The following is a 15230-nucleotide window of genomic DNA, read 5'->3' as shown; positions in this document are numbered from 1 at the left end:
GCCGGGATTCAGCTGTGAGAGCGCCTTATGCATGCGGAGCGTGGGAGCTGGGCTCAGAGGGGGCAGGGATTTCTGTCACAAAGTCAACCAGAGCCACTTCTGCCTTCCCAGTGGGCTGCTCCTTCGGACCACCAGGGGTCTGCGGTCTCAGGGACCCTGCGCTGCCCACATAAGTAACAGGGAAGCAATGTTAACAGCTGGGCTCCCTGATTACCCACCCTGACCCGCCTCTGTAAGGAAAGAACAACAATTGGATTTAGGATCATTGCGGAGAAGCAAGCGAATGTTAACTCAGCACAGCAGATACACCTTTGGTTGAAAAGAATGTGCAAATCTCCTTACCGCCATTGCAGCTAATTTGAACTTGTTGGCCAAATTAGGATCCATATTTTTGGGTAAGATCCATAATTTGGGGTCAGAAATCAGCTTGTCGGGCACCTGGGTGGCTCAGTCAGTTAAGCGTCTGCCTTCGGCTCGGGTCATGATCCTGGAGTCCCGGGATCGAGTCCCACATCGGGCTCCCTGCTTAGCAGGAAGTCTGCTTCTCCCTCTGACCCTCCCCCCTCTTGTGCTCTCTCTCTCTCATTCTCTCTCTCTCAAATAAATAAATAAAATCTTAAAAAAAAAGATGCGTGTTAAATAAAAGCTCTGACAACTGTCATCATGAGATGGACATACGGGACATTGTACTGAATTCTTCTGTATTTGTGGATGTTTGGAAGACCAGCAAGAATGCCAGCAAATCGTGTCTCTCCTACGCTGTGCCAGCTCTTCTTGTAGATCTTAGTCATAACAAATAATATAGATGCAATAACGTGACAAATGATTTTCCTAATTATGGAAATGAGGCATCCTTACCTCTCAGCAAGCCATCGTGCTCATCACGTGTTATGCATCATAAATCTCTAGTGTCTGCAGAAAATAAATACAGTTGCCCAGGTACCCCCCCCAAAGTCAGGATATTAGCATCTCTAGGCCCCGGCCCTGGAATTTACATCTTATAAAGCTCCCCGGGGCATCCTGTTGCCCTGCCAGGGTTGACAGCTGTTGAGATGGTGGGAGAGAAGAGAAGGGGTGGGCTGAGAAGTGGGAGAGTCCAGCCTGGGGTACACAGAAACTTGGAGGGGCTTCGGAGGTCAGGGCAGGAGTCAGGGGCATGGAGCCAATAATGCCTAGAAAACGTGGCCAGCCCCAGGTTCAGAGGCATGAACAGAGGGGCCAGCAGGGTGGGTTTCACACTTTTATTCAGAGTCGGGGCAGGAGTTATCCCCATGGCAACCCTTTGCCTCTGTTCTAGCAGCCATGATGCTGGAGGACTGTCGGGAACGGAGGGCTGGGCTGTGACCCGAGCAGGAGGTCTGAGGCAGGGCGCTGGCATGGTCCCTCACAGAAGGGCCCAAGGGAGAACTGCTGGGTCCTCAGCATGGTGGGGCCCAGGAGGCTGGAGACCTATCTACTCTCAGGGGGAGTAGGAAAGGGAAGGAGGGACTTCCTCAGGCTGCCCCTTCTGCCTGCGCTATGACTTCTGAAGGTCTGCTTATGCGGAGCAATCTGGGGCCCCCCCCTCAGAGACTGACCTGCTACATTTACCCTACGGTCATCTGCAGCTGGAGGCAGCCTGCCCCCGGCTCTCCGAGGACACTGTCACTTGAGACAGGCCCAGAGAAGCACCCCCATCCCATCATCCCACTTGAGCCCAAGGCCCGGGGCCTTCCCAGGGAGGGCCAGAGCAGTTGCAGCACTGACCCGTGGGTTATGGCAAAGTCGGAGACAGAGGCTGGGTATCCATGAGAAAAGGCCCTCTTTTGCTGCCTGACTCATCAAGCACAAATGTCTCCACTCCGTTGCTCCATGAGGTAAATGAGGTAGGATCATATTTTAGAAATATTAGCCTATCCTCTGCCCACGGGACAGCAGACCTACAGTGTCCATTGCCACAGGGAAGGGATGATACAGCAGAAACCTGGTCTTGGTTTTGGAATTTGGCCCTCAAGGTAGGTGGCAAGAAACGCAAGACACAGACAGTGGACGTGGAAGAATGCGTGGTGGGTTCGTAAAAAGGCCCCAGTGGTAAAGATGCCATAGGTTGATGGGGTTGGGAAAGCAAAGAGACTGTGGAGATCTCTGAAGTCCACAGTTCTGGGGTCCCTGAGAAGAGGGGCCCTGAGAAGGGAGCTGTGTCTGAAGGGAGGGGGGAGTGTGACAGATACCCCAGAGAGGTTTGGAGATGACAAGGGTAGAAGAGCCCTGTGCCCTATGTTTCCAGGGTGGAGGCCGAAATAAAGCAAAATGCAGAATAAAGCAGACCACTTGCTGTCCGTCTGAGCAGATGGGCTTGGGACGGCCCTGCAGAGCTTCCCGAAGCCCAGAGGGGTGCAGGCCCAGGAGCTAGAATGTCCTCATGCCCCAAGAGCAAGCGGGCCCAAGGAGGCTTCGTGGTAGGGACTGAGGGAGAACCTAACAGGCGCCAGGCCCACCAATGACCAACCAGAGACAACCAGATGGGAATGGGATTGTTTTAGCTGGTGCTGACATGCATGGGTGATGATGACGGAGGAACAAAGTCTCACGCTACTTAGAGCCTTCCCCCGCCTCACCGAATTTAACCCCAGGCAAAGGTGGGGGATGAGCCCTAGACGGACTGAGATTAATTTCTCCCACCTGGTGAAACGGGGTTCATAATAGAAACTCCATTCAGTGTTAGAAAAATAAAGTTATGTTTCCTGCAGATGAGAGTTTGTCGACTGAGTTGTATTTACTATGTAATTAACTAATTCATATCTGCTTTGTGGTTTTGTTATAAATGAAAGATGAAAAAAGAAATTTCGGTGGGGTAACGCTCTATGCACCAAAGAAATGCCAGTCATAGTGTTTGTCCATCACAGACCTTCCCTCGTGTCTTTGAGTTCAGAAAGCACAGGGGTCTTGCCACAGGTTCAGGTCAAATGACTGGCATTTTCGGAGTTAAACTTCCACAATTCAAGTTCATTCGTGGTTTTTTCTCTTTGTTTTCTCAACGGTTCATCCACAGTGATCCAAACCCAGGCTGTCCCTGGGGAATGAGAACAATGTTTCCTGGTGCTCAGGATGAGAACGGAGGGAGGACCCCACTCAACAGACTCCACCCAGAGCTGCTATTCCACCGCGACCACCAGCAGCCCTGAAATGACAATGTTGGGAGGAGGAGGAGGGGCACAGTGGTGCGGAACCACCTTAGTGGTTGTGGAGGAACAGCTGGGACTCCCAGGTAGTCCAGAAGCTGAGGAATCCAGAACTCCTGACGAACCCCACCGGCCGAGGCCTTCCTGCCCTGCTGGGGCCGGCCACCCCACCAGGTGGGGGGAAGTGACGTGGGTGGGCCCGGAGCCACCGGCCTTGGGGTAATCCCAGTGCTTCTGGTTCACAGATCTCTAGGCTTAACTCAGCCGTTCTCCTTCATTTCACCATCCCACGGTGCACTGGGCATTCGTGAGGGCTTCTGGGAGCATAGGCAAGGCAGGGGCAATCAGGGAAGGCTGGAGAAGCCTGCGGGGAAAAGAGAAGGGAAGACAGTGACTACACTGTGGGGGGAGATTGCCTTTCCAATCCGGGGAACCTCGTCTTGCCATGCTCCGCCAAGCAGGTGGAATCTGTGCGAGCCCCTAGCGAGCATGCTACCAGCCAAGAGTCTGAGACGGTGTCAAATTTACTGAGATGAGTACTTAGAAGCGCCCTCCTTTCGGCCGTAGTTTTTACTGAGCATGGAAATTCCATTCAACAAAGGTTTATTAACTTGCTTCCTTCCGGTGGAATTCCGAGCCGGCGGGAATTGAGTCGTGAGAGGGCAGGTCAGTCTCCCCAGAGCATCTGAAATCACATCACTGCCCTTGCCTTTACCCCAGCCCCTGCCCATCCCTCTTATGAGGACCACCATGACCTCAGCTGAGACCGGGACAAAGTGGGGGCCCCACAGTGAGTCCTGACACTTGGAGTTTTCATGGGGCTCCTCAGCAATGAGCTGGGCCACTCCCGTCCTTGAGGTGCCCCGGTCTGAGATCTGAGAGCCCCAAAAGATCAATGGCCCAGGGCAGAGCCTACCTGTACCAGAGCCAAACCAGCAAATGGGGGTGAGGGAAGATGAAGGCCGGGTCCCCTGGCTCCCCTCATTGGCTTTGGCGTGTGAAAGGTGGCCTGGGAGGGAGGACTCGGATGTTCTCAGGCACTGAGGGCGTCGATGCCCGAAGGGCTGAGCACCAGCGCATGCAGGATGTCGGAGAGCGACACGATGCCCAGGAGATGCTGGCTCTCGTCCACTAGCACCAGCCGGTGTACCTGTGGGTCCGCAGAGGGTCCGTGAGGGGTCAGAGCCGTGCGGCTACGGCAGCCAGCAAGGCAGGTGCCAAGAATCGGGGGCATCAAAGGAACATAACTGGAGGAGCAAGAGCGTGTCTCCTAGAAACCAGTTAGGGGTGGCTCTGACCACTCTGGGTGATCAACTGTCTGTGGCCCCTTAGCACGGGGGCCCCATGGGCAGGACCAGTTGCAGACCAGTGTGGACACCGAGAGCTCGAAATGGCCACGAAACGGGAGGACAGGGTGTATAGGGACAGCTGGAGCCGCTCATGAGGACTGGGCTGTACGTGTTGGGCGTGCGTACGCAGGGGTATGGGGTACCTGCTCCCGGACAATCCGGTCGATGACTTCCCCCAAGCTCTCGTGGGGCTGGCAGGAAAGGACTCCCTCCAGACACAGTGTCCTCTGCTTCAGGGCTTCTGCCACACTGATGTCTAGGTGGTTGTAGGTTTGCTGGGCAGCCAGGTGCTGGGGCAGGGAGGGAGGTGCCGTGTGAGTCAGCCTCTCAGCCAGGCTCCGGACCCACACATACTGCCCCTCTACCCTCGTAAAGGTCCTCTGGTCCACAGATAGCCCTCCACCGATCCTCAGACCCACCGCCTCTCCCTGTGGCACCCTCATTCCCCATCCCGCGGACACTTACAATCACATCAAAGCGGGAGTAGAGGCCCACGACCTGTCCTGCGGGGGGCGGGGGGTGGGGGGAGAGGAAGAAAGGGAAGAGGTTCACATCAGGACCAGGACGTTGTGCAAGGGCCGGGGGCGGGCTTTCAGAAGGAATTACTGGACATCCCCCACCCCTCCCCGGGCTACTGGCTTCAAAAATGACACATCAGGCTGTCACCACCTGAAGCCACAGGTCACACAGCATCATGGACAGACAGGTTGATATGCCGCCTGATGTGATGCAACATGAGTACATAGTGTCACCTCTGAAATACCCTAGCTTCAAATGGGTAGCCTGAATCTGACCAAGGCTTTAGATCTAATTTCCAGTTTACGGGGAAACCCGGGAATAAAGGAACAACGCTGAAGCCACCTGTAGGAAGCAGAGACGAATCTGGAGGTGGGACATTCTATAGGACAACCGACCCATGGTAATGTCATGGAAATTAAGTGAAGACAGAACCGTTCCACATTAAAAGAGACTTAAGACAAAATAAGCAAATGCAAGCATGGACCTTAACTGGATCCTGGTTTGTCCAAATCAACTGTAAAAAAAAAAGATATTCTCAGGGAAGGTGAGCAAATGAGAATTAGGATCAGCTCTTAGATAATATTAATAAATTATTTAGAGTTTTGTTAGGTGATATGGAAAATATACTGATTTTAAGAGGTGCAGACTGAAGGGGTAGGGGGGAAATGACATGATCTCTGTAATTTAAATTATTTCAGCAAAAAAAGGGGGAGGGGAACAAAACACAACTGGTTACAGCAATATGTTAACAGGAGTTAGTCCAGGTAAAGGATAGGTGGATTTCATTATACGTTTTTTCCTACCATTTTCATACCTTCGAAATTTTTCATAATCAAAAATAAATCAAAACATTTCTTGGTATCTAGCATCATTACAGCAATTTTAACTTTGAAATGGTTTACAGCCATGGTTCAACCAAAGAAATGGAGTCCCTCTAACCCCTCTTCAGAGTGAGAAAAGGGGAGATCTGGCTGGATCCCCTGGCCCATTTTAGGATGAATTAACATTAAAAGCCTCATCTCTTGTTTCCTCTCACCACGCTCATTTTATTGCATATATTCCTTTCAAATCATCCCCTAAAGTCAGAGGATGGGTGTTGTTAAGATTCCCATGTCACACATGAGGAAACCGAGGCACAGAGAGGCTAAGGAATGGCTCTAAGACTCAAAGCAGGCGGACTTCGAGCCTCAGCTCCACCCTGGGTCCTGAGCTGATGCCCACAGACCCCTGCCTGCCACCACCCCACCCTAGCCAGCCCCACTCCTGGGTGCAGGTACCAGCTTCATTGACCACGGGCAGCGCAGACACGCGCCGGTCCACAAAGATGTCCAGTGCCGTCAGGATGGGCGCTGTGTCCAGCACCACGGCCAAGTCCCGGAATGTACCGATGCCCAGATCTTGGATGGCGCGGGAGAGGAAGGAGGGCTGGGGCAGCAGGGTGCCCTGGGTGGGTTAGGGACACGTGGGGATCAGGGTGGAGCAGCACCCCGAGGGCTCCCAGCTGCTCCCTCCTCAGTCCGTTGGGCCAAGGACTGTTTAGCCCCCCAGGGCACCCCGAGGCTGTGCCCAGGCTCACAAAGATGTGCAGGAACTTGAGCAGCCTCTTGTGTGTGAGGATGTGGAGCATGGCGCCTGAGACCGGGTCCAGGACCGGCAGACGGTGGATCCGGTTCTTGATGAGGGTGTAGACAGCTTCAAACAGGCTGCAGAGGTGGGAGCAGTGGGTCTGGGGGAGATACGCCCTCCACCCCAGCCCCTGCAAGAGGAGGACAGGGTGAACAGGCTGCCTTGTCCCCTGCAGGATGAGCCCGAGTTCAGAACTGAGGAGCTGGGGAAGAGGACTGCTCGGGAAAAGGAGGCGCAGGTGGGTGGCTGGGGACACTTACCTTCTGTTGGGAGAGATGGAGACCAGAGGCTTGAAGCAGGCTTGAAGGTAGATCTCTGTAGGCAAAGCCAGAGTCAGGCCCAGGGAGCTGGCTGCCCTGCCCGTCACCTGGCAGCTCCCAGACTGTCTTCCTCCCTCAGGCCCTCTGGGCTCCCTCTGGGCCCTCCCTTGCTCCCTCCAGGAAATCCCCACTGCCCATCCTCCACCCCAGGTGCTTGGCCCCCCGCTCACCCACACACACCCTCAGCCCCTTCTAGGCGCCCCCCCACCCCCCACCCCCGCCAGCTCACCTCTCCAGGTCTCAATCTTATGTTCTTCAATCTCACTGATCTGGACCTAGAGAACAGACAGGACTCCAGAAGTCAGACATGGGCCCCTCGGGACACCAGGCTCCCTGAGCCACTCTCCGTCCCAGCCCAGATGGGAGCCTCCGGGGACCCCCAGCCCACTTCTCACCAGCGGGGACCTGTAATAGCGGTGCAGCACTGAGATGAAATCCGTGATGGTCAGCATCCCTGCGGGGTCAGGAGGGGAGGGTGGGGAGGGTCAGCCTGGGGCCTTGTGGTGAGAGGCTGGTTGAGGGGTCGGACCCCCTTCCCTGCTCTGCCAGAGGCCGAGGACTGAGACAGCTGTGGGAGCTGTGGAAAGAGGGGAGCAGGGCAGCCCCTCCCATGCCTGAGAAATGGGGGTCGTCCCTTCTATGCTTCCCCTGTCATTTCTCTCCTCCCCCACCTTCTATTCTCCTAATTTCTTCCTCTCCCTTTCCTCTCTTCCTATCTAGCACCTATGACATGGGATGTCATACTCCCACGGGGGAGTAGAGCTGCAGTGGTCAGCTGGTCACACCTACTCCATGCGTGGGGTCTCCCACCCGGTGGCCACAAGACCGGGATCTGATGTTCCCAGTGCCAGCCCCCAGCTTGGCTTGGCCCGAGGGTCTGCTCAAGGCTGTGGCGCATCAGAGCTCAGCCCCAGAATCTCCACCAAAGATCTCTTTTTCCCCTTCCCTACCACCTCTGCCCCCCGCCCCTCCTCACCCACAAAGCTCTGCTTCTTGCTGTCCCACAGAGGTGCCGCCCGAATGCCGTTGGCCACGAGGGCGAAGAAGGCCTTCTTGATCTGAGGGCCAGAGAGAACGGTGGGGGTGAGTCTCTCCCTGCCCCTCAGTGGCACACTGTCCCCACCACGGGCCTTCCCTGGGGCCTTCTCCCAGGGTCTCCTGTACGTGAGCTTCACTGCCTTTCCTAAGCCTTGGCATCCACTGGACGTGGTCCTTGTCAGGCGCACTTGCTCAGAGCTAAGGCTGCTGGTGGCCAGAGGCGCGGCAGGGACCCCTTCCTCTGGCTCGTCCCGGAGTGGGAAACTAACCCAGCGTTCCCACTCGTAAGTCATATGTGGACAGTCACACACAGTATAGTTTTTGCTAATCTAGGCACTAGAGGTATACTTACGTAATACTTACAAAATACTTTTCTCTAAATAAATCTGACGGTGACTCGTGTGGCCTCATCCTAACTAATACCACTTACACTGCTTGTATCTGTTCTGGGTGGATTTTTCTAATGCGTATTAAAATAAATGCAAAGCTACTAAAGTAAATATATTTGTTCATCTACCACTAGAATCAAATAGTGTACTGTGGATGGTCCATATGCTGTGCTTCTGGAAACACTGGTCTGCTCTCTGTGATGGTAAGAATGGAATCAGGCATTCCATAACTTAGCCTAGTGGAAGAGCAGGGACTAGAGCTCATCCTAATTTTCCGTTACCAAGAGTTCCCTGCTGTTTGTCCTAGGCCACCCTGCTATGTCTTCCACATACTCTGGGGTTCGCAAAATGCTCCCATTTATCCTGGGTTGTCCCAGGAGTCCTCCGAAGCTTGTAGGGCAAAGCAGGCATTCCTGTCCCCATTTTATTTCATTTTGTATTTGTTATTATTTTTTTTTTTAGTAATCTCTCCACCCAACATGGGGCTCGAACTCATGACCCCAAGATCAAGAGTTGCATGCCCTTCCGACTAAACCAGCCAGGCGCCCCCCATCCCTATTTTAGAGACAAGAGAGGTAAAGTGACTGACCCAAGATCCTACAGATACTAAATGGCAGAGCTGGGATGACAATTAGGGAGAGAAGCCCTCCCCAGCCCTGGCCTCCCGGGTGTTCAGAAGGAGTTCTGGAAGGGGATTTGCAGGGGGTGCCCGGCAGGGTGTCCCGGAGGGTGTGAGCGGGGGCTGCAGCCCCTGAGGAGGGAGGTGGGGCAAAGCCATGGCCGTACCTCCAGCTTGGTGTCGAAGATGACCATCTTGGAGCTGGTCGCCATGGCATCATAGCAGGTGTGCTCCTGCATGAAGTGCATGTAGACCTGGGCCCCCGGCTTCTGCAGCTCATCGTCCCAGCCCAGCCTGGGAAACAGCGCCCGCGGGGAGGGACACAGGGAAGGTCTCTCTTCCACCAGGCCGAGCTCATACCCCCAGCCCGCAGTGGCTGAGAACTCTATGTCCAGCTCCAGATCATCTGTGCTGGAGCCCACCGCTGAGGCTGCATCGTCATGGGGGAAGATGTCCCACTCTGCGGGTGGGGAGCCCAGCCGGGCCAAAGGAGCATCTTGGGACAAGTGTGTGGCCTTGGGGAATGTGGCCTCCAGCCCGGTGTACTCAGCAGGTGGCCTGGCCTGGGAATCTGTTGGATCTGTTGGAGGGGGAGAGGACAGTAAGTCCATCTTCTGGAGCACTTTCTTATCTGCTGGCTCGGGTCAACCTCGCAGCAGCCTTGGGAAGCCTGGATGCTGTGGCCCCAAAGCTGAGTCTCAGAGTCACACAGGATAGTGGTTCTGTCCTGAGTTGGCCGTGCCGGACCCCTGGCTCTGCAACGCAGTTGACCTTTCCCATGTGGAGAGACTGAGGCTACAGGATGACGCTTGGGTCCACCTCTGTGCTTTGGAGGGATCCAGAGGAGAGCCCCAGCCCCAGGCTCTGGGACATCCCACTGCCCCCACTCCCGACTCCCCAGAACTGGCCTGGGCCTCACCTTCCCCCAGACCCGGCAGCTCCCCTTCCTCCACAGTCTCCTGCCTTGTCCATCTCGAGGCCTTGGCCCCCTCTTTCCCATGGCTTCTCTCTGAGCCAGTGGTCATGGCCGGCGATGGCCATGAAGTGTTCCCTCCTTGTTCTAGGAAGCTCATCTCTGGAAGGGGGAATGGGGCCTGTTTGGTTAATAGGGAGTAATACAACAAAATCAATTAAAATGTTATCAATAATAATATTTAATATTTGCAAGCTCCCCAAGGGTTTTTCTCCTATATATTTCTCACTCAAACCTCATAGAAATCTTATAAGGGAGGCATTATTATCACCCTTATTTTACTAAAGAGGGACTTGTGATCAGAGAGGTTAAGCAACTTGCCACAGTTCACACAGCTGGTAAGTGATAAAGTTGGAACTAGGGTCAGAGTCTTCGGACTCTAGATCCCCCCACTTTTTCTTCTGAAAGAGGAAGGAGGAAGTGAGGGACAAAGGAAGAAGAAACAGGAAAAAGAAGGAAAAGGAGAGAGAGACAGAAGCCCGGCTATGAAAGTGGAGGAGATTGGGGGCCCAGAGAGGTGGGAGACAAAGGAAGTGGCCCACCTACCTTGATGCTCGGGTCCCCCAAGGTGGCTCCAGGATGGGTTCTGTGAGGGAGAAGAAGGTCTGAAGGTGTGGGAACATGGCCCACATTCCCAAACCACAGGGAGCTCCTTTTCCCACCGCGTGTGTGCGTGTGCATGCCCGCACACACACGCACCCCCCCACACACACCCATACACAAACACTTATACAAACTCAGAAAAACACACATTCAACCATTCCCAGATCCACACAGAACCACACACGTCACTCACACGAAGAATACACATACACACAGCACCCACATGCTCACAGGCGCCCACCTGCGCGCGCACACACACACACAGAAAATCCAGACCGCACGCGCGCGCACACACACACAGAAAATCCAGACGGCACGCGCGCACACACACACACACACAGAAAATCCAGACCGCACGCGCGCGCGCACACACACACACACACAGAGAAAATCCAGACCGCACGCACGCGCGCGCACACACACACACACACACACACACACAGAGAAAATCCAGATCGCGCGCGCGCGCGCACACACACACACAGAGAAAATCCAGACCGCACGTGCGCGCACACACACACGCACACGCACGCACATTCACACAGTGTGGTGTGCTCGCAGTCCCCTGGCCTCGGCTGCCCCAGCGCCCGTCCCCCGGGACCCCTGTACCCGGCGCAGTGCGGGCTCCATGTGGCCAACCCCGACCGACTGGAGAGCAAGTGCGCAACACTGGCCGCACCGCACTATTCTGGGCCGGGCCGTTGGCGCCCGGCCCTCCCCAGATCGGTTTCTCTCTGATTGGGTGTCAGGCAGCAGGAGGGAGGGCCCCACAGGCTCAGCTGCTCCCGCCCAGAGCCTGGGGCTGGGTGGGGAGGGCAGGGGGGCACCTGGAATCTTGAGGCCTGGTCCTGGGCTCCCTCCTGGGTCTTCAAGGACAAACTTGAAGGACCTTGCTACGGGGGAGGTGGCTTGGAGCACTGGGGGGCACTGGGGGGGGGGGGCCCGGTGGGAGGAGGCTGGCTCTCGGAGTCCTGGATTCCTTCTCATCTTTGTCAGGTGCCAAAGGAGGGAAAATGGAGGCGAGTTGAGCTCAACGTTCTTCCTCTTAGAAACTTCCGTCGTGGGTGGTGCTGGAGTTAGAAAGCGCAAGTTGGAGCCAGCGGGGAGGCTGGGGCCAAGGGGTTTGTGGGAGGTCCCAGGAGAGTGGCCATTGTGTGTCCAGATGTCCCCGTCTGAGTCCCAGGAGCCTGTCCCTTTCCCTGCTGGAGGAGTTGGAGTGGGATGGCCGGGAAGGTGGAGAGCTAGGAGAATCACGGCGAAGTTGTGCGGTGGGCTCGAGGGCCCAGGGTGAGAGACATCTGTTTCTACCAGTGGTTCAGAGGTGGGTCCCAGAGTGTGGGAGCCCCGGTCCTAACATCCCTCTGTGCGTGCTGTCGCTACATCTCCTGGTGCCAACAGGATCCCAGCCCGGCTCTGGTGGCTGCCCACCCCCCTTCCTTGGCATTCCTGGGGCCTGAGTCAGTGTCCAAATCGGGAATGCTGACCCAGCTGCTCTAGCTCCCCTCTCCCTGCCCGCCCCTCCTCTCTTTCTTCCAGCCTCTTCCATCCCAGTCTCGGGCCCTGGAGTGGACACTCAGTAATGGATTACTGGCTTTCTTGCTGGATGTGCCAAACACATTTCTCTTCACCCCTCAAAGCCCCTGTCCTGCCTCCAGGGAGGGCGGGGGAGAACGGGTCAGGGAAGGGACTTTCCTTTCCGTGTGTGTCTTGGGTAAGTACTGGGGGTGAGTGCAGATCTCCTTCTGCAGGATCCCTGTGGCCTATTCCTGTCTTGTCCCAGAGGATGGATGTCTAAGGCACAGCAAAGGGGACGCCTCAACTGGTGGAAGGATCAAGTGGACCATCCTTGGAGAGACGTGATGCATCGGAACTGGCAGGCCTCTACCCTCCCTTAAGCTCCGGGCCACCTTAAAACCAAGCCAGATACAGAACAGGTGCAGAACACACCATTGCCTTCTCCTGCGATGCTCCATTCCCCCTCTCCCTCAGGCCTGTTCCATCTACAGGGCCAGTAGGAGGGCTCTTCTTTAAGACAGTCTTCCCTGATGGCCTCACTCTCACGCACCGATCTCCTTATAGAGCAGGCTCTGTGTGCCTATCTCAGGGCGCACGGAGCTGACATTTACATAACTATTCACGTGGGAAGGTCCTGTATCTCCAAGTAAACAGTGGGCACCTTGATGACCAAGATATTTTGGCTGGATGTGATGGAAAGCCTGTTTTACGGTCAGATGGACCTGATTAAAATTCATGGTCTGCCGTTTGTTTGCCATATGACCTTAAAAAGCATTGCTTGTTTTCTTTGAGCCTGTTTCTACCAATGTAAAATGAGGATGAAAACATTCTGTGGCAGACTGCCAGTTGCTTCCCACCATCTATTTTCCTCTTCTTCTTTTAGTAGTAAAATCACTTGAATGTTAGCTGGAGTGGCTGCTGGTAATAAAGACTCAATCTTCCTTGCAGCTAAATGAGGCCTTGTGACTAGTTTTGGCCAAAGTGATGTGAGTGGAAGGGATGTGAGCAACTTCCAGGTCAGGCCTTAAAAGAAAGAGGCGTGGTTCCTCCTCTTCCTTTTCCCCTTCTGCTGGCTGGAATGTTGATGTGATGGCAGGAGCTAGAGCAGCTATCTTGTACCCAAAGTGGAAGATGCTTGTTAAAGGTTTCAAAGTCACCCTACCAGCTTTAGACTGTCTACAGACTATTTTATATGAGAGAGAAATAAATTTTCTTGTTTAAGTCATTCTTAAAGTGGGCCTTTGGTACAGCAACCAAACATGCATCCTAATGAATGCAGAATTAGTATCTGTAAGTGGCACTGCTCTAAAAAGTCCAAAGCAAGTGACATTGGTTTAGAGACTGGGCAGCAGATAGCAAAGAAAAGTATTGTATCTTGGTAAGGTGGTGACCATTGTTATATTACAGCAAAACATATGGTGTCGCAACCATCTATAATGCCTTAATAGAGCCTATAAGTCACAGAAACTGGATGGAAACACTCAGAATGTTAGTGTGTCTGGGCTGTTGCTTGCAACTACTAGCAAAGACCTACAGGAGAGGTGCTCTCAGGCTGGTTATAAGAGGTGGTTTGGAAGAGGCAGCCTTCGCCAGGGTTGTACCTGTGGTTCCAAACCTTTCCCAAGCACACTTTGTTCAGCAACAGTGGGAACTGGCCCAGTGGGCAGAATAAGGGAGGCTCCCTTCACAGCCAAGCATATTTTTTCAGATGGCCTCAAGATAGCCACCAGCAGTTTGAGAGAGAATAGAAAGTACACCACATCCAGAGTATCAGGCACAGAAATTATGGCTCTGTGAGACCATTGGCTGTGGTTACTCAAATATGGAACCAGTCAGAAGCCTTTTAAGATTTTGAGGGTGGGAATGCCTGGGTGGCTCAGTCAGTTAAGCGTCTGCCTTCGGCTCAGGTCATGATGCTAGGGTCCTGGGATCGAGCCCCTCATTGGGCTCCTTGCTCAGCAGGGACCCTGCTTCTCCCTCTCTCTCTGCCACTCCCCCTGCTTGTGTTCTGTCTCTGCCTCTCTCTCTGACAAATAAATAAATAAAATTTTTTTAAAAAAAGATTTTGAGGGTGTTGGGGGCACCTGGGTGGCTCAGTTGGTTAAGTGTCTGACTTCGACTCAGGTCATGATCTCAGGGTCCTGGGATTGAACCCCCTGTTGCGCGCCTAGCTCAGTGGGGAGTCTGCTTGTCCCTCTCCCTCTCCCTCAGCCCCTCCCCCGACTCAAGCTCTCTCTCTCTCTCTCTCTTAAATAAATACATAAAATATTTTTTTAAAAGATTTTGAGGGTGTTGTATTGGCAAAGAAACTACAAACCTGGTCACCAAAAGCTGGTTTGACCAGCCTCCCAGATACGCGCCAGCAGGAAGAGGTCTATAGAAGCTGTAAGGTCGGGCACCTGGGTGGCTTAGTTGGTTAAGCAACCGCCTTCGGCTCAGGTCATGATCCCGGAGTCCTGGGATCGAGTCCCGCATCGGGCTCCCTGCTCAGCGGGGAGCCTGCTTCTCCCTCTGACCCTCTCCCTTCTCATGCTGTTTCTCTGTCTCTCTCTCTTTCTCTCAAATAAATAAATAAATAAAATCTTTAAAAAAAAAAAAAAAAGAAGCTGTAAGGTCTGCAAGGACATGTTCTCCAGGGCAGCCTTAGAGGATCCTGGGTAAGGGATAACTTCCCAGGAGGCAACACCAGACTCCGCATAGGCTAATGGAAAGGGGAGGTCCTCCCCAGAGAGCAGAACCAGTGGCTGCCAGAGGCATCACCCAAGAACTTACTCCTCTGTGGAGAAACAGCTTTGCAATTCCTGCCCAGCTGGATTTGGTAATTGATAAGATCCAGTGACGGCTAGGTGTTTGCCTTTCTTTCTTGTTCCAAGTGGATTTTTTTAAAAAATGTTCATGTGAACTCAATTTAGCTAACATATATGGTATTATTAATTTCAGAGGTAGGATTTAGTAATTCATCAGTTGCGTATAACACCCAGTGCTCATTACATCAGGTGCCCTCCTTCATGCCTATCACGGGTGGGCACATAAGGCTGGCAACAGACCTGTCCACAGAGACCTGGTGGGCCAGAAAGGATGGGCATGATATATTCAGCGTGCTAAATGGGGAAAAGAT

The 15230-nt window shown here is 53.9% G+C and overlaps 1 protein-coding gene across 7 annotated transcripts; it reads right to left on the bottom strand.

Moving 5' to 3' along the window:
- Positions 1 to 2730: 2730 nt before the first annotated feature.
- PRKAG3 (protein kinase AMP-activated non-catalytic subunit gamma 3) lies at positions 2731 to 11467 on the bottom strand. Of its 7 annotated transcripts, none has more exons than XR_014143378.1 (14): positions 11425 to 11467; positions 10541 to 10580; positions 9941 to 10115; positions 9189 to 9601; positions 7952 to 8033; positions 7371 to 7429; positions 7205 to 7250; positions 6916 to 6970; positions 6606 to 6732; positions 6307 to 6472; positions 4976 to 5013; positions 4654 to 4800; positions 4078 to 4311; positions 2731 to 3525 (listed from the first exon to the last, which is right to left on the bottom strand). XR_014143378.1 is itself a non-coding variant. In XM_081813588.1 (13 exons), the coding sequence occupies exons 1-13, from the start codon at positions 11225 to 11227 to the stop codon at positions 4195 to 4197; spliced, it is 1467 nt and encodes a 488-aa protein (XP_081669714.1). In that variant the 5' UTR covers positions 11228 to 11322; the 3' UTR covers positions 2731 to 4194. The 7 variants fall into 7 exon arrangements, 2 of the variants coding, with proteins under 2 accessions (XP_081669714.1, XP_081669715.1); XR_014143380.1 differs by having other exon boundaries at positions 9941 to 10096; positions 11425 to 11446; XR_014143376.1 differs by lacking the exon at positions 11425 to 11467 and adding an exon at positions 11207 to 11322 and having other exon boundaries at positions 9941 to 10096.
- Positions 11468 to 15230: the final 3763 nt, after the last annotated feature.

This window comes from Leptonychotes weddellii, chromosome 3, assembly GCF_054177405.1.
Source record: "Leptonychotes weddellii isolate Sample4059 chromosome 3, ASM5417740v2, whole genome shotgun sequence".
NCBI classification, from domain to species: Eukaryota; Metazoa; Chordata; class Mammalia; order Carnivora; family Phocidae; genus Leptonychotes; species Leptonychotes weddellii.
The sequence above is the reverse complement of the archived record's forward strand: the minus strand, read 5'-3'. Positions and strand labels throughout refer to the sequence as shown.